We start from the raw sequence: 23,005 nt of genomic DNA, 5'->3' as shown, positions 1-23,005 counted from the left end.
GCTGCAAAAATTACAGAAGTAGGCTGCTCTTTACGTTATTATAAATGCCATGCACTTTCTTTGACCTTGTTTAAACAATTCTGCTGTTTGACAAATAATTTCCAACTATGTCTGGCCGCAAGTCAACAGTGTTACCCTAACTTAAACCACCATAAGGCAGAATTTACATTTTTTTCCACTTGCTAACAGCTTGTCTTGGAACTGTGGGAGGCAGTCAGTTTGAGACAGTGAAAAATAGGCAGTTTCTTGCACGAACCGTTGCCCACACTGAGCTGCAGCTCTCCATTATTCAGTAGTGATTCAGGAAGAAGTATAGTTTACAGTTTCTGGTCAACTTACTTCCAAGCAAGTACCTGGGGCCATGCTGACTACCCTATCCTTTATGGTGGGCTTCCAAAGGACAGCCCCAAACCCACCTTGCACTCCTCTCCACAGATCAAAGGGAAAGGCATGCAGCGAGTAAGGCAACTGGATGCTGTCACCATTTTGTTGGGGATGCCCCATAGTCAACCTCAAAGCAAAACTAGGGGCTGCTGGAGCACAGGACTGTACCTTGCTGTTGAAGAACAGTTATTAGGCTCACCATGTCTTAGATAAAGCTGCAGGAATGAAAGAATATAGTGGTTTGGACATCTTCATATATGCTAAAGCGGGTGGGAAGGGCCACTGATTATCCTGCAGGCACAGAGATGGCAGCCAAGGAACTGGAAATCCCTGAAGGGAGAGTGAGTCTCATATGGGAATATGAGAAAGATATAATGGAACAAAAGTGATAGTCTAGTAGAGCCTTTTCAGTGTCCATGTGATTCTCTAACCTTCATTATCAGATCAGTTTTTAATTCAGGAAGAGTTCACCCAGTGTAGGTTTCATACCTCTCTGTAGTTAGTAACTTCACTGCAAGTTTCTAGATAAACATCTTTGTTCATCATCTCATCAAAATTAACTCATTTTTCATAGGGAAAAGATTAAAAAAGTGCATCTTCCTTTCTTGAACAGCAGTATCTGTTGCAAACATAGGTGCTTTAAGACGCCATGAATCTTGTATATAAGATTTTTTCTTTTTTTTTTTTTTTTTTTTTTTTTTTTTTTTTTTTTTACAGAGCACAACTAGTTGCTAGTTCAGTAGTTCCAAGGTGACTGATGAGAAGGAAAACAGCTGTTTTCCTAGCTGTAATAAAAACAAATACAATCAAGTCAAACATTGACAATCTATATTTCTTCTAAAAATAGTATACATTATAACAGAAGATATAAGAATAAACTGAACATTCAGACCCAATATCTTGCAAACAGATATAAAACTAAAAAAAGTGTGTACATCTCAATTCATGCCATACAAAGAGGAAAAAAAAATTTCAAGTATACTAATGAGTAATCCAGTGTGTGATGAAGTTTAACGCTAACATTTTCAACCTTCAGTGATGAATTTATACAGAATCCACATATGAACTCTCAGAAGCAGCTTTATTTCCATCAGACACATATCCTTGCAGCTGACATTGACTTTTCAAGAGCTTCAAGGGATCAGAACTCATTTCCACAAGACAGCAGTGTTTCTTCAAAAGTTTACAAGTTTTAGCCAGAAACAGGAAAAGGGGTAGATTTCAGTTGAACATCTTGGTTGAGAAATGCTGCTCACCATTTCATATTCCCATTGTGAATCTTAGGTGAGGGCTCCAGCTCCTTGCTGGACTGGATCTACCAAAGCAGAGCATACTACAATACCACACACATCTAGCTGTGGTATGTTATGCAAAAGAAAAGCTGTTGGCATACATGCCAGCACTCATCACTCAGAAGAACAACTTAACACACAGACACATGATCCTAAATCATGCATATAGTAGGCCCAAGGTATGGGGATTATGTTGGACAGGCTGCATTATGAGCTATTTGCACGTACGCAGTGGATGCCTCCATAGGAATTGAAAATAGCAGGCAGCCCAGCCACAGCAGTAGTCCTCAAAGCTGATTCTAGAACTCCTAACTAAAGACAGAAGATTATTTGCAAAAATTAGAGTTGACAGACATCTGTTGGGAAACCCCTGTTCCTAGAAGACAAACATGAAACATTTGAACTGCAGCCCCAACAAGATAAAGCAGTACAATTTCTTCTTTAAAACATGGCTAGAAAACATATTGTTGTAAAGAGTAGCAGCCTTTTTGATGAATGGTTAAAAAAAAGTTATTAAAAATTCCAGTCTTCTACAAGCTTTTAAAAAAAGAAAATATTAAAACCTCAAATTTAGGTCAGTCTTTTCACCTTGAAACTAGTATTCTTCAGCTTCCTGAAGTCACTAAAATAAAGCTAATTTATGTTACCGCAGAACTAGTGCCTGACATTGAAAATGTTAGTCTTTACTTCTAGCTGCTCTGTAACCGTGTCACTCAGTATCTATAGTATAGTATTACTAGAGGTCCCTTTTCATTCTCTTACAGTAAGAAACTCAGTATAGAGCATTAGATTTCCCTCAGCTTTGCTACTAATTCCTAGTCATTTCTACTCAAGAAAAGTAAACAGTGCATCAACCTGTAGCCCATTCTAGTTTTGCCCCACATCTTGACATACTGTTCACCAGTGCTTTGGTATATACACCTATGTACATATTAGTATTGTCTGAGATGCTTTTAGTAAGGGTAACAACTAGAAGTATTTTTAAGTCACAACATTTTTGTGTGTGGCATTATAGCTATACGTACTTTATACATCGTATTGTATAACTGATTTTTCAGGTTTTTTTTTTAAACATTAGAACACAGAAGAATGATAGGGAAAAGACCAATTTCTAAAATATTTAAAATGTAAACAGTGTAACTCAGAGCATCAAAATTCTTTGAGAAACATCAGTCTAAACCACCATAAGTACTTTAATAACCATCCACCTGGACAGTAGATGACTGTAGAATAGCCATTAGAGTGGCTTTAATCAATACATAGACTTGTGCTAGTTTCACGCAAGTGTGCAACTGCTTTGGTGTGGGACAAAAAGTAGGTCAACCCACAGGACTGTAAAGAAAACCACAGCCTGTGAAAAGGGAAGTTATACTCAATACTAAGGATATACTGTGGGTGAGGCATTAGCTGTCACCTCACACTGCAAAGTGAGAGGCATTTGAGATAAACAGATAAGTCCAGTCAGAGCATATATTGTCTTCAAAAATTTGGAAAGTAATTTTAAGTACAAAGCATTTTAATTGATTTTTTTGGTCCCTAGTGGGGCTGGAAAGTCTCTCTGAATTGCATGATTTCTTCTATAGCAAATACATGCCCTATGATGTAGAAGTATGGAAATAATTATTTTGTTTAACATCTACTCTTGTTTATAAAAGAGATTTAAAGCTTAATTTGCCTGAATGTGATGTTGAAACACTGAATTAATTGTAACATTCAAATCCAAACTGCTGCTTGGATCACTGAGGTGTTCCTGCGCCAAAAATAGTGTCATAAAGCTTAAAAAAACCAAACCAAAACAAAACAATAAAAGGTAGGAAAAAAAACCACACCTCATCTTCTACTAGGTAGAACATATAAAACTGTGGAAGGGCTGCCAGAAAGGCCAAGAGACTTGCCTGCTAATTGTGGCTTTCCCAATAGCAACAGCACACAACTGACATGGTCCACAACTGCTGCAGTAAAACCAGTGGTCTGGCTTTTTCATTCCTCTTCTGCTTAGGAAGCCTACAAACAGCAGCAAAGAAACTGAAGGCATTTGTAGACTGAAGAACACAACCTGCATTATTCCATCCATTTTTGGAAGGTTATCTTTGCAACCCTGAGGGCACAGAACATTATATATGTGTATACAGTACCTAAAGCTTACACAGTATACAAACCGTCAGTACAGGCTCACTCTCTCTTGCAAGGGAAACTTCCCATGTAGTAGTGGCAGCTAGTCCCAGCATTTAACATGTACAGACTAACAACTTTCTTTGACCTAGAAGTCATTCTGGTAAGTTCTGTTCCCTCTCTTGGGCCATTCCTCCTCCACCCATTTCAGCAGCACTTTCACAACATCAATTCTCTTATAAAATTTACAGAGATCAATCAGCTGCTCCACAGTCCTGTCACTATTCCGTAGCAAGAACTCCAAGGTGGGACTTTGGGGCTTCTGTTCAAGGAAACACAATTCATCATAAGTCATCCCCCACTTGCTTGCTAAATTTCTCCAGTTTTTCACTGTTGGGTGGCAGGGATCCAGCTTTAGCCTCACTGTGTACAACAAGTCCTCATCATTGAGCATGTCACTGATGGTCGGTGCACGGAATAAGCACAAGGAGCAGGTGCCATTTTCCTTGCAGGTTTTCTTGAGATCTGCAGTGAAAACCATTACATGGGGAGAAGTTAGGATCTATTGCTGTGGTTTCACCACAAACAAAAAGTTAAAAGCACAAAGGGTTGAAAAGTATTATGTTCCTGTGAATCGTTTCCGAAAAAGTCAGAATAGTGACATGTAATGCCTTTCCTTATGAAGTACTCATGAAATTAACTTTCTAAGACTTCTCTCTTCACTACGCTCAGTGGTTGTAATCAAAAGGACAGTAATTTTGAAAGTACCGTATTTATACTTTCACAGAAAAGACATGCAATTCAACCCAGTGTGTAAGCTGGGATATTCCCCTTTTTTGTTTTGGGGAACTACGTTGCTTCCTTGAGTCTGCCATAACCCCTGCTTACATCACCAACAGGATTATGTGCGCGTTATGTGCATCTTGTATACATGTGTTGTAGGATGAAGGAAAAGGTTTTGCAGTTCTGAGCTGCTGCCTTCATAACAACACGAAATATTTGCATCAGGAGAATCTCTGCTGACAGCTGCAAACACAACTAACATCTAGTACTTTAACAAAATGAAAAAGTGCAAATGTTCCTTTGCTTTGTAAGGGCTCTTACAATAAAAGCTGTTCCTGATCTACCAAGCAAGACTATTTTAAATGTACATTATGGAAAGGAATAAAGTGCATACTCCTCCATGTGTGAGAAAAATAAAAATACCAAGTTGCTGGAAGTAGATGGTGATATGTTCCAAAATCTGCATCAAATACTGAAAATTGCCATTTAGAGGTCTCCCACACACAACAGTCAATATCTCCCCAGCATTGTGAACAATGTGGTGCTATCAGACTATATTAGATATTAATAACATGTAAAAGCATGTAGAAACGAGTTCTAGTCATACTTCCAGATAATACTCATACTAAGACCTTGAACATTACAGTGGTGTAGGGCATTGTTTGAGCATTTTGGCTGCAGATATGACCTGAACTCTCCCTGCTCCTTTTTGAAGGCAGGGAGAATTTGGTAAGTCTGAAGAGCGATAGATAACGGACGCAGCCTAGAAGCACTTTCTAAAGCTTCTGCCCTCCAGCCTCATTGTACAGCTTGAAATAGGGAAGTAACTGGTCATGCTTGGGATGAAACTCTGACAAAGGGACACTACAATAAGAAAACTTGTATTAATCAAGAGTGATTAAAAATAACAACAGAAAACAGTGACACACAATTTGCAAGTGTTGGATCAGTGCTGGTCTAAGAGACCTGAACTGTATCTCTGGCAAAGGGCAAATCTGGTACTCAGTGCCACCTACTCATACAGACAACAGGTTAAGGTTCGTTTTGTTTTTTCATTTGCAGTAATTATTGTCAGATTGTGTGAAAATTCCAGAAAGACCGTCAAATTGTGTTTTTTTTATTCTGAATATTAGTGCTGATAAAAGCAACTCAGCTGAATGCAGCTTCTGCATGCACTTGGTTTTTTGTTTTTAAGGGAAGAACAGGCTATTGTTCTTTTTGTAACGTTGCTCATTGGCTTGCTTTTTTAGCAGGCCAAAGACAACTTCTGAAGTTTTGAACAAGTTAGGACGTGCAGCAACAACACTGCTGCAGACACATAACTTCATACAAATGCTTAGATTCCCTATTAAGGCAAAACATGTTCTGGTGACATCTTTGCTCACAGGTATTCCACAGGCATTGCAGCTGTTCTCTACAGAAATACGTATGTGAACCATTCTGTTCTTCTTGTGCACCCTAAGCTCTTGCTGAAGTGAGACAAAATTTGCTTGCTTCACTTGTACCAAGATTTAGTTATACAAACAAGGCAAAATGAATGTAATCCAATCAAAGTTCTGGCTGAGCTCAAAGGGCAGGAGAGCACCCTATCTGAATTTCATCTTATTTTGCTTTGCAAGGATGCCAGAGTAATTTTCATCCTCCAATAGAAGCAGGAAAGAAGGGGTAAAGAAAACACAGAGCACAGTTACAGGTAAACAAAACTAAACCAACCTGCTTCTTGTGCTATACTGTGCGCAGACTGTCAAAAGCATTATAAAGAATCCTGCTTTTCTAAGACGCCCTGTGTTAGATACTGATGAGCAAATGATGACCTACCCACCTAACTGCATGATCCTAATGCTATGTGATAGGACAAGCTTCTTTACTAACAGGAAATTCTCAGTTGTTCGCTGTTAGATTAACAGGGCTGTATACCATCCACACCCCACCCCCAGCTGAGCTCATACAATTATGGGATAAGCCCCCACAGCCCACTGCCAGCTTCTGCTCTCTCCAGCTAGCTGTTTACAGATTTCTTCCAAAGGTGGATGTACTAGATGTATTTGGAAAGCCCAACTTACACATTTTGTGTGGTCTGCATTATCGATCATCACCCCCTTTAGAATAAAGAGGAAACTGTAAATGACACTGGTAATGAAACAAGCTCCACAAGCATTGACTACCCAGGCAGTTCTTGGTTATGACAAATAGCAGTTTTTAATAAAGTACTGTCAAAGAAAATCTAGGAATAAAATATGTAGGACAGTAAAGCTGCATATTACCTGAAAGTGATTCGTCACTATGGTTTTGCGTGTTTCTGTCTTCTGGCTACGAAGCAGAAAACAAATATAAATCAAAACAATGTATTTGAACATCTAGAATAACTATTTGGCTAATTTAAAAGTGGCAGGAGATTACTTAGAAGAATCCCGAGCTACTTGTAAAGTCAGACAGGGAATATATCTGGTTTTGAGGAATTACTGGCAATCTGCAGTCTTTTCAGGCAGCATTTTCATGCTTTGGCTCACAAAACTGCGCTGTTGGTTGTATCCACTGAACAATGTCATCTTTATTAATGATATGCTATGGGGTTACATCTGTTGAAGAATTTGTTCTTAATCCCTCAACAGTTGTTCAAGAATTCATAAGGCTTGAGTAAAAAGATTTTTTAAATGCTTTGCAATGAAAAAGATGAGAATTTTGCCTGTAACATGCAGCAGTAAGGGATTGTTTCATTGATCTAGGAAAAGTGGAGGACCTATTTTACAAATTTTTTTACATACATAGGAAGCTTTTCTAGACAACAGGTGGACTTGAACATTTCTGCTGGTTCACGTCTAACCCTCCTCCTGTTTGAAGTAAACATTCCCTCAGTGGCTTTTGCCTGCTAATTAAACATAATGAAATTACTTAGCAGCTTGAGACTGCAACACACGTTGTAACATTTCAATTCTACTATTTAGAAAGCAACATCTAAAAACTGGAAGGACAGCACCTTGATCCTAGAATTGCTGGAAACTGCAGCTGCCCTTACTTTAACTATGCGGGTGTGGAGCCAGGTGAAACACCTTTCTTCTGTTGAGGATTTAAAGATAAAAGCAGAAGGGGATTTTCCCCTTAGATAGCTGCAATAAAGTATTGTTGATTTTTTGTATTGCACCATTCTTTCAAAACTATCACAGCAGGCTTCTTAACATTTTGCAGGCTGTGCATGCAAACACAAGTCAACTGGGTAACAATATAGTGTAATAAGATACTCTATTCCTACCTGCTACACCTTCTGTACTAAAGAAATTCACTAAAAATAGAATATAGGCAGTTTCAGTTGATGTGGTGAACATGCTACATTCACCGTCCAATTATAAAGAAGGTAAACTATCTCCAAAATATTTCAAGACTTTGTTAGCAAAGGAAAAATTTGCATGCCGTTTTCAGCATTTCTTTATTCCCTAAAACCTGCAAGATCACACATGCAACATCAAATCACCACAGAAAACGTCTGCTCTCTGCTCAAGAGAGATCTAACACTGCATATGCCACTTGCAACAGAATAATCCTTGCCATTACCTCCTAGTAGTTTACTTTTCCACTGGCACCATGTAAGCTTTCTCTGGACAGAGCTTTTTAAACATGAACCTGGCCTTCATGGCAAAATGTGAGCACCCAAAGCTTAAGAAAAATTGAATCTAGAAATCCCGATTATAGTCATTGTCTCCATTCCCACAAATTCCTTAAAAAGGTAGAACATTATTAGTGAGCCCTGAGGAGCAAATCCCCAGAAGGGTAACTCATTGGGAGAATGAGGAGCTGCCCATCACCGCTCAGCCTCCCCAGAGATCTGTTTCAAAAGAAACAAACAAGCAGATAAAAACAAAAGGAAAAAATAAAGAAAAAAGGAAAAGTGGATACGGTTCACTTCGTTTGCAATAGCTAAGTTGCTGTCCTGAGCTTCAGTAACATTTCCCAGACCTTATGAATTCACGAAAGTTCAAACCATATTATGAAAGCTAATACCTAGATGCCTTTAAGAGATGTCATTATACTCATGTCTTATGATAACAAACAACAAGAATGGCTAGTACTGCAAAAAGTACAAAGAAAACCCGGGATACTTACCTGTGCCATACATCTGTTTTCAAAATTTGTATTTTTACTGATCAGTTATTATCCATTTTTATCAAGCCAGATGCACTCAGGTTTATTCAAGATCATTTTCTTGTAATGTAATTGCAATAAGACAATGTAGTGCTACTGCCCATGAAATGAAGGTATTAAGCAAGAATATTTTTTGCCTAAAACTAAAATCCAATCAACCTCTACAGGTCTAATCAAAGCCATAAACCTATGCAGAGTCTGAAGATAAGCAGAGAGTTTTTCAGCTCTGTAGAACCATTAACACCCTAATACATGGAAATATCTTTATAGTGATTCTAAGCTGGCAATAAATGCTCTCTTCTTGATGATGGGAATGAGACCATTACCTCCATCATCTGTGAAATGCATAACAAACCCATGTTTGTTTCTGATGAAATTCAGCTGGGACTCTGGCATAAGGAACTCCTTTTAATTCTTCTTCTCGTTGGAAAATGCTCATTCATTTCTCTTCTCCAAGTTTTCTGCTCAACCCAAAGAGAATCAATTTGAAATTCAGCAAATAACATTCACTTGAAAGATGGTAACCATGGAGCATGGGGGTCACTCAGCATTGCCCACCCTACGGCAATGTAGGATTTCACAAGCAGAGGAGAGTGTTTCCACTACGGGAAGAACAGTGTCCCAAAGTCAAAGCAGAACAGTCAAATGCCTCCCTAAGGGCAAAACACAAGGAGTCCAAAACCTAGGATTCCTTACTACTTCACTTATTCTCTGCCCTGCTCTATTTTCAGCATGAAAGAGGGAGAGCATGCATGACAAAGCCTTAACTCTTTGTCAGCTCTTCTTCAGAGCGTCTACACACTAATGAAAACCTATTTAAAATACAAAGTACACATTAATGATTAAATAACCTTTCTTTTGCTCTTCTCCACAAAAGCTCACTTCATTGAACTCTTGAAAAGAGAGCCTATTTCTGGTCTGTTTTACTGAGTAATTCCAGAGAATTACTGGAGATTATTTTGGAGATATAATCTGAAAATGTATTTATTTGCTAACATACTTATTTAATCAATAGCAATAACTTAGTTCACATTCAGGTATCATTTTTCTTACCTGTTGTATTAGACCAGAATCTGACGTAAGGGTCTTGATGTTCACAGATGCAATTTCCAGTGTAACTTGATCTGTTAGGTATTCCTCATCTAAGACAAAGACTGTGAAACATTGGTCTTCCACCCAAATACAGATTTAAATAGTAAGACTATCAAACATAAATTTTAGGTGTCTAGCATACAAAATTTAACTCCATATCATGATCAGTCACTGGGAAATGCTGGATTAAAAGCCCAAAATGTTAAATTGGCAGAGACTACAACAATCATGCAGAGCATGACTGTGCGAAGAAAAATAATTCTTGCAGAGATCAGATATTGGTGTAGCAATTGTTTTGAACAAACACCACACTATTTTGAAGCAAGAGTCATGTTCTTCTTTCAGAAAGCTGACCAGAGAATATTAACCAAACCAATACATCAAAGTAGGCTGAAGACGACTGCCACAAGTCAATATAATCCCTTTTTGCTTTGCTTTTCTCGTCACACTTACAATGATAATTGTTGAAATATGTACTATACAAATATTTATCTTTTATTCTGCCCCTTTGTGAATTAGGCTCATCCTACTTATCTGTAGGACACAGGAGTTTTCTGAAGCACTGAAATAATCCGTTTCAAAGTGTGTTATCAACTGCCCTGGGAGTCCACTGAAAAGCACAACATTCTCCAGTACAGCACAAACTCTATTTACCTTTCAAGCTTCACTTCAGCCCTCAAAATGGAGTACAAGGGATGCATAAGCCCTTTGTGAACCTTGTGCAAACAGACAAATTTCACTCTGCATGATTAATAAGGTCCTCATCATCAAACCATTTGCATAATTCCCCTGGGTCAGGTACCGACCAACCATTAACACGAGTTTAAAAGAGGTTATATTCTACATGTTTTTACACACAAGAGCTCTCCATGGTGGTGACTATGTTTGTAGTGTTGGTACATTTCCATTTGCTGTTTGTTTAGGGGTAAGATCTCATTAAAGAACAGCTATTATCTTTATGAATCATCAGATAATAGAAAGAAGACATATTTCCTTATCTCACTCAAGAAATCGATCCGAATCAAATAATTCATCCTTACACTTGCAAGAAAAAAGAAAAACAACAAAATCATGATTTTCCTCTTTTTCTGATTTTATAAGACTGTTGAAACTTAAAGCCAAATAGTTTTCCACCCCCAGCAGGGTAAACGTTTAACAAGGATCATCTTTATTCTTTATGACTGTAGGTCCAGAGACAACAAGAGGGGAGGGGGGGGAAATCCAAAGAAGTCTGGCAAAGAGTATGGGCATCAAAATTCCATTTCATTTTTATGGAAACATTGTGTGTGAAATTTGTTCTATATCTGAGTGGAGGTAGAATTATAATCAAAACATGATGTAAATATTAAGCCTAGTCCTGCAAGATGACAAGCTCCCTCAACTCACCTTTAATTCATAATTGGTAGAGGGTGCTAAGAACTTTAATAAGTTATGGCCCCAAAATGGTCCATTAATTAATTGACCTATAAAAGCAACAAAACAGCCCCCACCCTGCCCCCGGCCAATATACCATCTATTCAAACATTGTATCTGAAGCAAACATAATTTTGTGTTACACAGAATCAGACCTGCACACTTTTTAGCTCACAGATTTGTATTTCTAAGTCTGTATTTTCATAGAAATAGTTATGAAAAATCATTCTCAGAAAAAAATTTAAATCACAGAAATGAACAAAATATTAAGAGGTATTTGTATCACTTTCAACTCCAAAGGGGAAATGTTAAGCTATATTAATACTTACATCTTTCTACACTTAGCAAGAGGAAGCAGAAACTGAAATTGAAAATAAACCAAGTTCATTTCCTTTCTACAGAAAGTGCTGAAATTTCTACTTCCTCTCAGCTTTCCTTTTTAAATTAAAGGCATTTAAAACATGCAATCTCAGATTTCAAACAACTTAGACAAATTTGAAATTTAGGAATTTATCTAATTAATTTTGAGGGGGACCTGATGTCATGGGTGAAATAAAAAACAGGACATGGAAAAGAATGTTACAGAGAAATTCCTTTAGTGTTGATAAACAATTTTGAAAGAACAAACCACCTGGCTGCAAATAAACAGAAAGTAGTTTATGATTTGAAATTAGTTTTCATCCCACGTTCTCCTTCCCTACTGAGCAGCACTTCTGAGAAGATGCTCGTTTCCTCTGGCTGGCTCCCTCAAGCCCCCAAAATAGTCTCTTACCTTTCTTTAACCCCAGTGGTATATTGCTGCCATGGTTTAACCCCAGCCAGCAACTAAGCCCCACACAGCCGCTCACTCACTCCCCTCACAGTGGGATGGGGGAGAGAATCGGAAAAGTAAAAGTGAGAAAACTCGTGGGTTGAGATAAAGACAGTTTAATAGGGAAAGCAAAAGCCACGCACGCCAGCAAAGCAGAACAAGGAATTCATTCACTCCTTCCCATCGGCAGGCAGGTGTTCAGCCATCTCCAGGAAAGCAGGGCTCCATCACGCCTAACAGTTACTAGGGAAGACAAATGCCATCACTCCGAATGTCCCCCCCCTTCCTTCTTCTTCCCCCAGCTTTACATGCTGAGCATGACGTCATATGGTATGGAATATCCCTTTGGTCAGTTGGGGTCAGCTGTCCCAGCTGTGTCCCCTCCCAACTTCTTGTGCACCCCCAGCCTACTCGCTGGTGGGGTGGGGTGAGAAGCAGAAGAGGCCTTGACTCTGTGTAAGCACTGCTCAGCAGTGACTAAAACATCCCTTTGTTACCAACACTGTTTCCAGCACAAATCCAAAACACAGCCCCATATTAGCTACTATGAAGAAAATTAACTCTACCCCAGCCAAAACCAGCACAATTGCTCATGCTGCTCAGCAAAAGTCTCCATTGTGACTAGCTTTGGCATAGTTTCCTGTGTCTCTCCCCACTGCAGACCTGCTGTGCAACACAGGATGGAGAACCCACTATCTGCAGAGCGCTCCTCAATTGAGCCCCTGCCAGTGCATTCCCTGGACAAAAGCTAACTGTGAAGCCTGGGATGACAAAAAAACCCACCCCACATGTCAAGGAAACCATAAAGAGGATTACACAGTGTGAATATCCAAGTATCTGACTTCAGTGCAATACAGAACCTGCACTCCCTCACTCCATTTTCAATGAGAGGCAGGAGCTTGTGCAGAGTGGACCTATACTAGGTTCCCAAGTAGATGGTATTACTACCTGCTGAAGGTAAAAGATGTCATGAAGAGTTAATTGGTTATAGGGCTGAGAATGCAGTCAGAGACAAGAGACCTGGAAGATATTTCTGGATTATATTTCTGATAATCTGAAGGCACTGGTAATCTCTTCAAAGCCACATTCTAACGTTATCATGTCTCTACCACCTGTTCTCTGGACACTGTTTTGTGATGGCACCACTGTATTTTCCTTCCAGATTGAGAACCAAGATCTTCTGAAGATAGTTTTAGACTGACTTTTAGATCAAAACTTGGAAGGAAATTTCAAAAGTTACATATATATACCAAACTGCCCTTAAAAATACAGATGATGACACTACATTTAAAACATAAACATCTAGGAAAAAGTAAGAGTATGTCAATCTGTTGGATAACACCAATGGTTTTATTGCACGTAACAACATAGATCTACGACACTTGAATAGACAGAATTCACAATACTTACCTTTAGGTACTCCTGTGTCTTGGACAGGATATTTTTCAGTCTGTCACAAAAAGACAAGAGCCGCAGATGTTTGTTATTTTGAGTGTAACTGTGCTGGAGAAAGAGTATATAAAACCACATAATTGTAGTTGCATCTCTTAAATTGCTACTAGTTGATCCGTCTACAATCAGACATACTAACACACTTCTTATGTGGGAATTGAGATGCTACTAACACTACTGATTAGCACATGCCAAAGTAATAGAGATTGCCACTTTGCTGCAGTATTTTTAAAGGTATTACTTTTTAGTGAAGAAGGAGAGATTGGGAAAGAAATTTTGCATTTAAGTAGCAAGATAATCTAGAAAAGGTAATGCATACCAGGAGGAATAGAGATGACTTCAAAAGCTCTTTTAGCAGATGTAAGTTTTTACTAAAATGTTACTGTACTGAAAGAAAAAAAAAATTTTCCCTTCTGCTCTAAAATTAAAAAGCTGACTAAGATGCAATAGAAAACTATTATTTAGTTTAAGGGGATAGCTGGTGATTTCCAGGCATGTTATAACTTACTATTATACCTGAAATCCACCTTCTTCCCTATGACCCCCACCCTTATGTAAAAGTAGGTGTGGCTTTCATAGAAGCTCATAACCAAGCAAACAGATTAAAGACATCTTAATTTAAGGGAGTGGGGGGGATAAACAAACTTTCATTCAACTCAGACACAGCAACTTTTCCCCACCTTTTAAAAACTCCCCTTAGCAAAATATAGCATCTAATTTAGTCAGGCCACAAAAACAATCACAAAGTCTGTATCTTTTATTAAAACCTGCTAACATAAAGGCATGTACACAGACTGCAATAATGGATTCCAGTGAAGGATCAGCATTTAAAGTACTAGTGAAATTTTCAGAGTTTCCTGCTGACTCCCTGTTGCAAAGCTTCAAAATGGGAAGAAAACACCAAGGCAGAGCAATAGCTTGCTCACTTGCCATAAAATAAACCAATGTATTTCAATCTGTTTACACAACTACATTAGACAACAGTCTTCTCTGGGCTATACGGCACTGTAACTTTTTCCCCGGAGTAAACAATCCATAGCAACATCAAAAAGAAAAACTCTTAAAAGACTTCACAGAATTTCATATTACTTTTACCTGCTATACTCCTGTCTCAGCGTAAGAGTTGTACGTTTAACATCCTGAGACACAAAAACTTGCCATAGACGTTGTTACTCTGCCAGCAAGCACTAGAGAGCGCTGTTTGGTTTCGCCCTAGGTTCACCCATGCCTGCTGCAAGACACGGCTGTTTGGTCTTACCTTTCCATAACTTTACCTCATCAGACAAAATAGGTACAGGAAGGAATAACAACTTAGTACAATTGAAATTTTAAGCCCTAGGTGGGTTTTCTTATCCCTCCAACCCATATAGACAGAAGAATATCAGCACCAATCTTTCTCGGTTTTTTTTTTTTTAAATTAAAAAAATGGTACTGTCATAGCCTCTGGAGGCTATCCCATGGACAGCTCAGCTGATACCATCCAATTCAGCTTATGTACCTATTGGTATTTTTATTTACATTTTAACTGCACAAGGTTAGTAAATTAAAATTTGTTTATACAATCATACAGATAAGCAAAACCCTATATATACTCACAGTTTGAGTTAATGTCCTTGAATGTTTCACCTCACTTCTGCATTACATAACTGTAGAGAGCTATAATGATTTGAACTGTATTAGACCAGAAACACATACCATTGTTAAGGAAAGAGTGCTTGGATCCGTATCCTCCACTGGCTCTTTTGCTGCATGATCTGCTGGAAATAAGAAAGCTTTATCATTGCGTAATCCTCAAAATATTTCTGTCTGGCAATTAATATTTTGCTTCTTTGTCTGACCAAGATAAAGCACAACTATGCACCAATTACATGCACTATGTCAAATTACATTTCCACAAGAAAACATGACAAACTAGAAAATGTCAGAGCTACTAGCACATAGATGAGAAACTACATGCAACAAGGAAACCCAACTCTAAGCTAATACAAGAGAGACTTAAACGAAAATTCCAAATTATTTTTAGTAAAAAAAAAAAAAAAAAATCACAAAACAATTCAGCAATAAAGAATAAAATCCAGTCAATCTGCTAAAAGCTAAGTTTTTTTCTCCAAGTGGCAGCACTCTGTTTTCTCCTTAGAGCAATAATTCAAATAGTAAACATACACACTACAACAAAAATTAATACTATAACAAACAGCAGGCTGTAGTACAAAGTCTAATAAAAAAATATATTTGAGGTAAATATTAATTATTTGTATACAATAGAATCATAAACTTCAATTATATTAGCATCAAAAGGATACAAAAATAAATCTTCAAAGCACTTGCAGGTGAATCATTAAATGTCAACCCCTCTGCACCAACAGCTAAATTGACAAATAATAGTGGGGTACTGACCAAAAATGTGCAGAGAATCTGAAACAAATCTCATACAGAAGTCAGGATTCACAACACCACTCCTGTAATTTAACATCGTCATGCCATTTCCTCAAGGAATCTCTTCTGTTGATAAGTATCACATTTTCAAAAACTGAAAACCATTTTAAATTATTTAATAGGATTTTCACTCCATTCTTGTCACTCTCATCCTAAAAGTCTTCATACTTACTACAAGAACACATTAAATGTTTTCAACCGCAACCAGAAAGAGGTGGTTGGAATCAATATTTGGTGATTACCTTCTCCCAAATATAGAAATCAGTGCAGTTTAGAACACAACTTAATTACAAAACGCCCAGTATAAACACTGAGTCCCAAAATAGCACAAAAGTTACATAGACACTGTTCTAACCAACTCAAATTTAGCATAACATTTTACTTTGGGGCCTGCTCCTACAAATCTACTCAATACAACAGAACAACAAGCTAAAGCATAAGGCAACACAAGCCAGTACAACAAAATGAAAATAAAAAAGGCCTGAAAATAAAAAATGTGGCAGCAGCGGGACAGAAGAAGCCCCAGGGCTCCAGGACAGAGCTGTTCTCCTTCCTGCTTCTGTGAGGCAGCCCCATCAGCAGCAGTTCCTGGGTGTCCCGTGTGGTGCCCAGCCCCTCTCTACAATGCCAGGAAGAGCCTTTCTCAGTGCTAGTGCCCACAGAACGACCACACGCATTCTCCAGGCAGGTGGCACACGATCAGAGGGGTCAGATCTATTCAGGCTTGAGCGCAGCCTTTGCACACAGGCATACTGAACATTTTACAAAGGCAGAGGTCTTTGAAATTTCCGATGAGCACGTTCATGCTGCAATGCAAAGTTTAGGAAGACATATGCAGAAGAGGAAAAAAACCCAACCCAAAACCCCATATTCTTGTCACACTTGCCCTTTTTGGTAAATATTAAATCCCTGCTCCGGTAACATGGTATTAACAGAACATTCTGGATAAGCCTGCCCTGATGGCAAGGGCCAGCACAAACCGCCATAAGGTTCCCAACTCAAATGCAAAGAGGGCGGGAGTCAGACTAGGATATGAGAAAATAAAATAAGCTGGCATAAGACATCACACGAGAGTAGGGCCAAAAATGGAGGATCCAAGTGGGAACTTTAGTGGAGAGCTCCGAAAAAATTGGAAAGGGAGCTGAGTCAAAGAGAAAAGCCCACCCTGTAAAGGAAAGCTGAAAAAGGAGGAGATATTGGGAGCCAAAGAAAGGCTCCAGGGAAGAAGGCCAGCCCAGGCATCCCTAGTCTTGCTGTTTCTCCACTGTCAGCAAAGACCCAGCAAACCCAGTGGCAAAGCATGCAACTTATCATCAGTTTATTCTGGAGGCCTTACAGCTCCTTACAGATTCTTGTCTGAGTTAAAAGAAAAGAAAAATCTTTCTTTTGCCCTTGTAATATAAAAGGAGCCTTAAGGTGGGTGAAAGCAGACTCCACAAAAGGTCCATGCCCTGGTGAACCTTGGTGGCTACTGTGGCTATGGTAAGGGCTTCATCCCCTATCTTCTGTCACATCTCCAAGATATGGCTAAGGTACATTGCAATGCTGGTAATTATTTACCTTCCACAATCCAGAAGGAAGCACTGAAAAAATGGGAGAAGCTCCAAGAATATGGGCACTTGAAATAAGGATTTGATAGACCCCAGGGTGACCCTACAAGAGGTGATGGGGTACAGGGTGGTACCTTTAATTGACTCCTGCTTTCTAAGTCTCACACAGAAACACAGTCACCGCGAATCTGTGACTCTGCATCTTTCTTGCTTAGTATCCATCCTGAAAAATATTTTAAAACTGCATTTCTTTCCCTATACCTCAATTCTTTCCCTTTTGTTTTTCTAGTTCTTTATGAAGAACAGCAATTTCCATGGTTTTTAGGTTGTAGAGCACTACTAAGTCCCAACATTTTCTATAAGTGGCATGTATGTGTATAAATATTTGTACCTAAGAATAAACACTCCACATACTGGCTGCAGATGATTCACCATGGTCTTGTTGATCATGGATAGTTAGCAGATAATTTGAAAACCACAGACTTAATATTTAATTGTGAATAAGGGAATTAAAATGCCATGTCCCCTCTCTCTTTCCCACACGTACCTCCCACAACGTTCTGCAGCTCGTCTCATACAGCTGGATGCAGGTGCACAAAACAGCAGGGAGAAAAGCTCTCTGTTTATCTCAAATGTAAAACATTCAGTTTTGCATGTTGAAAGGCTGACAGGAAATACAGGTATTATCTGACTGACTATTCAGTGCAGACTGTCTGATTTCATAGTTACTTTGACAGACAGCTTGATAACAACATTATCTGGGATCCCTCAAAAAAAAAAATCACTATCACCATACTCCCCACTGACAGCACACAGCCACTGGCCTACATTTACTTCCCCACACTTCTGCCAGGAACCACACATGAGTTGACTGGGATGGACATAAATCAGCACGTGCAAATTGACTCGGACAGACGTAAGTCAGGTTCAGTGGTTGCTCCCAAGGTTCCTTTCTGCCACCCAACACCTGCACACTGACTGCTCAGCAGCTGCCATGGCTCTTCTGCCTGAGCCTGTCCAGTATAATCAGTCTGCAACAGAAGCAGCAGACTTAGAATCATAGAATCATTAAGGTTGGAAAAGACCTCTAAGATCATCCAGTCCAACCATCAACGCAACACCACCATGCCCACTACACCATGTCCCTAAGCGCCTCATCTACACGTCTTTTAAATACCTCCAGGGATGGTGACCCAACCACTTCCCTGGGCAGCCTGTTCCAAGGCCAGACCACTCTTTCAGTAAAGAAATTTCTCCTAATGTCCAGTCTAAACCTCCCTTGGCGCAACTTGAGGCCATTTCCTCTCGTCCTATCGCTAGCTACTTGGCAAAAGAGACCAACACCTACCTCGCTACAACCTCCTTCCGGGTAGTTGTAGAGTGCAATGAGGTCTCCCCTCAGCCTCCTCCAGACTAAACAGTCCCAGTTTCCTCAGCTGCTCCTCACAAGACTTGGTCTCCAGACCCTTCACCAGCTTCGTTGCCCTTCTCGTACCATCACCATCTTGTACCTATCACCACCATTTCTCTCTGTTCAATACTTCTACTCTAACGGGTTGCAATGCTGTGCACTTACCAGTGTGAACAGTTTGTCAATTTTTTATATATGCAGAGGTATATGTGTGTATACACATACACATTCAAACCTCTAATCCTACATCTGCTCTTTGTCCTTGCATTGGAAGGAAGTCTGAAGGTGAGTTTTGGAAACCTCAACATTTTGACCTTTGAGCAGGAGGGGGTTCACAAAGCACCATGTAGCAGAGATGGTATTCCCCTCTGTTACAGTTTCTTCCCTGCAACACAGCCTTGACACCACCAGTAGCGAGTGAAGCATGTAAGGTCTACCATAGTTATATAGTTCAACCATACACATATAAGACCTCTTTCACGCCAAAGCAGGGCATACACATTAATAGTACAACTTAGTACAATTCAAAGTGATCACTCTAATACTAACGTGGTTCATAGAGATGAACCTTTTAATTAAACCCAAATCAACAACGATGCTTTGACCAGAGGGCTGTGAATTTCAGATTTGAATAAGAGGAGGAAATATAGCAAATTATATTAGAATATTCAGTTCTTTGAAAAATCTAAGTCCATCAGAACTTGTGCATTTTTGTTTACTGTTATCTACTCAAAACTTTGTCACTGTCTGAGCAGATAAGTAGGAAAAAACTGTGATGCTGGCACACCTGCGATCAGATACGCAAAAGTCATTTGCACCGTTAGCTGCGTAAGTTAGAGAGTGTGGGCTTCCTAACCACCCAGAGCCTGGGATTTTAAGAAAATAGCTTCTTAATGTGCTGTTAGAAAGCACAAACTAACTTACACGCTAAACCCTGGAGCAGGCTTGACAAGACAAGTTGCACTAAATCACATCAGCAGAGCACATGATAAATTATTACTATGCTTAATTAGCGTGTGCGGAGGGGGAAGGGAGCAACTAACAAACCCTTTTAACCTTTGCCGGGACTAGGCTCCTCACCTTGGCTCCCGTGAGCCACGGCCGCGGGTCACCCCCGCCCGGGGAAGGAAGCGGGGCGGCAGGACACCGCGGGGCGGCAGGACACCGCGGGCCGCACCCCGCCTGCCCCCGGACCCGCGGCGGGGCCTGCGAGCGGCCGCCGCCCCTCCCGCCCGGCTCCCCGCGGCGGCGTCCTCACCTGGGGGCAGCGGGTCCTGCGGAGCGGCCATGGGGCGGGCAGCGGCGGGGTCCCAGCGGCGAGGAACAGCGGCGCCCGCCGACGTGCCCGGAACCGCCGCCCCGCCGCACCGCCCCCTTCCTGCCGCCGCCCCAGGTAGGGCCGGGCGCGGGGCCTCGCCTCGCCCTCCGCAGGGAGGGAGCTCCCGCTCCCGGGCGCGACTTCCCGCTGGGGCCGAGGGCGTGTCCGCCGGGGCCAAGCGCGGCGGCCGCCGGGAGCCCGCGTTTCCCAGCGGGAAATACCGCTCTCCCGCCGACACCTAGGGTGAGCTCCCCCGGGCGGGAGGTGCTTCGCTACGTGAACACGCCGTGTCTCATTAGCAACGCAGACACAGGGTGCGTGTCATGGCTCGTCAAGTAATACTAGTTTGGACCTAAAGCAAGCTACCTCAGCAATATAAAATCAAGTGCTCGCTCTCCTGCTCTTACAGATATTTACGCGCTTGAATAACTACCTTCCGACAGAGAAAGGTGGTCTCGATTAGCATTTAAGTTGCACCTGCAGCTGGCTCACAGTGCAGGGACAGAGTTTAAGAACCCAAGTATTGCAGAGCAACAGTCACAAACTGCACCGGTTTTTCACAAATACTTAAAATTCATCCTCTTATGCTACAGACACTTCCAATACCATGATGATATCAGGTCTTTGCATGAAATTGCTTTGGGTCCCCATTGTCATCTCTCTCACTTAAGGTTTCAATATACTTAAAGTAATACAGGTTTCTTAAATGGGGTCCATGCATGCAATCACTTTCTAAATAAGAAATATCATATATTGCTATTTGTACAATACAAACAAAAGAAACCAGCATAACTGAATTTGCCATTATAAAGACCACATTTGTGTGTTAGCCACCTTACTCGTTTATTAACAAGGTAACTTTACAGCCAAATTCTACTCTTGCACTGGGAGAGCTCCGATTCTGTCAACTGGCTTACACTGGAGTAACTAAAAGTAGCCTTTGGTCCATAAAGCATTAAAAATTGAGTGCTTTTCCACAGATCATTTTCCATCTCTCATGCATGTTACAAATCTAAAAAACATAAAAAAAGTGGTAAAGATTAAATTGCTCTTATTTTCAGAACTTAGATTGAATACAGTGGCTCATCCTGCTATTTGGCTTTTCATTAATATCAATAATATTAATGATTTCCAATGATTCTGTTATTGAATTTGTGAATTCTTGTAAAAGAGCAAGTCTTTGTCAGGAGGGCTCTTACGGTGTACACCTAACTCATACTACCAGTGAGAGTACTGACATGGTATTTAGAAGATTCAGAGCATCACCCTTATTTCACCTGGAAAAATTGAGGTTTTGCTGTTGGATTACACACACACACAAACACATACATTTATTGCTATATATCTTAATTTCCAAGGTAGAGCTAACAGATCACTAACGTTTCTGTAATTCATGATGTGTAAAAATCAAAGAAATATTTTTTTTTGGCATATCATTGGAGCCCAGCTGTTCATGGTATGTGTTGACTCTGATTGCTTCCATTAATATTGAAACTCATTCTCAAAGAACGGAGGCATTTCTTAGTTTAAAAGGGTAACACCAAGTCTAATTAGAAATAAAATTGCTGATTCTCTATGTTTCCCTAGATTTCCTTAGAGGCACAATGTTTTTGGTGATGGATAATCACGCTAAGGGTTAGAGGGTGCAGAGGTGTTAGTAAGTGTATTCTTACCAACGCAGATCTGCACAAATGCTCGAGTAATAATTGGAGTCTCTCATATAACTGTAAGGAATGACAAAGCCACAGTAGAGCTAAGAATTTTCTGGATTTTAAACCTACCAAATTTATGCCTCAATAAAATGAATGCCATATCTGCCCTGGGGACCTGCATATATGTATTGCCTCTGTTTGAAGACTACTGGTTTTAACCCCAGAAGTAGATAGAGTCAGTGAATACAAAAACTTTGGATAAATATATGTGTAATCTATATAAAAATGTATCCATTAACATCCTTCAAAATATCCCTAGAGTACTACTTTTACACAGGTGGCTGTAAACTGCAGAAACATACAAAGCATTGGTGTTGGGGGCTAAGCCAGGTTTTGCCATCAATGTGGCATTTACTCTTCTCATAACTTACAACCGGAAATTTTCCTACATTAGGATTAAAAAATTATTTTGGTAAGTAATAACAAAATAATTTTAGCGGAACAACACTTGTGCCAGCAGCCAAAACTGGTTAATGTTGTTAAAAATCATGTATTTTTAAAAGCGTATCTGTAAATTGCATTAACTTTTCAATTTGAAACAGTTTTTTTTTTTTTAACAAATTATTCATAAAGAACTTTTTAAAAATATGGAATTTAATGATAGAAGCCAATAGTCTAGATAACATTACTGCCTCAAACTTAGGTTAGTCATCAAAATTTAACATTTTTTTTCCTCGTACTGAAGCAGGAGCCTGCAATTACACACAAATATCTCTAGAGCACCGTCAACAGTACAGATAAATTTGGCTGTTGCATGCCTGTTCTTGTATCATTCTTTAATGAGTGATACAGAAATCTTTGTTTGTTACTTAACTAACTGACCAGTTCAGAAAGCCAGCAATTATTTTGGCAAAACTAAATATAACTCTATCATAAAAACTAAATGCAGAATAAGATTCTGCAGAATAACTTTAAGCAATAGCATTCTCTAAAACAGTGGATTAACTTTCTAATCAAATTTCTATACTTAAGTACAATCCATATCTTATCTTGCTGTAACCCTGCAAGCTACTAAATTCGCTGTAATGATAACATGAAGAGTTCAAGATTTTGTTAATTCCCACTCAAATACAGAATTAATATTTTCAAACAGTTTTTACAA

General features: G+C 39.6%; 1 protein-coding gene across 4 annotated transcripts; it reads right to left on the bottom strand.

The window, feature by feature from the left end:
* Window positions 1-1,195: 1,195 nt before the first annotated feature.
* Window positions 1,196-20,245, bottom strand: EDARADD (EDAR associated via death domain). 4 transcript variants are annotated; one of them, XM_075146511.1, is made up of 6 exons: window positions 20,132-20,245; window positions 15,172-15,230; window positions 13,435-13,474; window positions 9,762-9,862; window positions 6,836-6,881; window positions 1,196-4,313 (listed from the first exon to the last, which is right to left on the bottom strand). In XM_075146511.1, exons 1-6 carry the CDS (start codon window positions 20,160-20,162, stop codon window positions 3,937-3,939), a joined length of 654 nt encoding a protein of 217 aa, XP_075002612.1. In that variant the 5' UTR covers window positions 20,163-20,245; the 3' UTR covers window positions 1,196-3,936. The 4 variants fall into 4 exon arrangements, with proteins under 4 accessions (XP_075002612.1, XP_075002614.1, XP_075002611.1 ...); XM_075146513.1 differs by having other exon boundaries at window positions 9,762-9,850; XM_075146510.1 differs by having other exon boundaries at window positions 15,172-15,233; window positions 20,132-20,241.
* Between the last annotated feature and the right edge of the window lie 2,760 nt (window positions 20,246-23,005).

This window comes from Calonectris borealis, chromosome 3 (assembly GCF_964195595.1).
Source record: "Calonectris borealis chromosome 3, bCalBor7.hap1.2, whole genome shotgun sequence".
NCBI classification, from domain to species: domain Eukaryota; kingdom Metazoa; phylum Chordata; class Aves; order Procellariiformes; family Procellariidae; genus Calonectris; species Calonectris borealis.
This window is presented reverse-complemented; position numbering and strand designations above follow the sequence as displayed.

Excerpts from the sequence above, each read along its gene's own strand:
- EDARADD (XM_075146510.1), bottom strand. The coding sequence starts at position 20,162 with ATGGCCGCTCCGCAGGACCCGCTGCCCCCAG. Across the intron at positions 9,863-13,434 it reads AGACACAGGAGTACCTAAAG|TCTTTGTCTTAGATGAGGAA; the intron begins GTAAGTATTGTG and ends AATGTTTCACAG. Across the intron at positions 4,314-6,835 it reads TAGTGACGAATCACTTTCAG|ATCTCAAGAAAACCTGCAAG; the intron begins GTAATATGCAGC and ends TTTTCACTGCAG.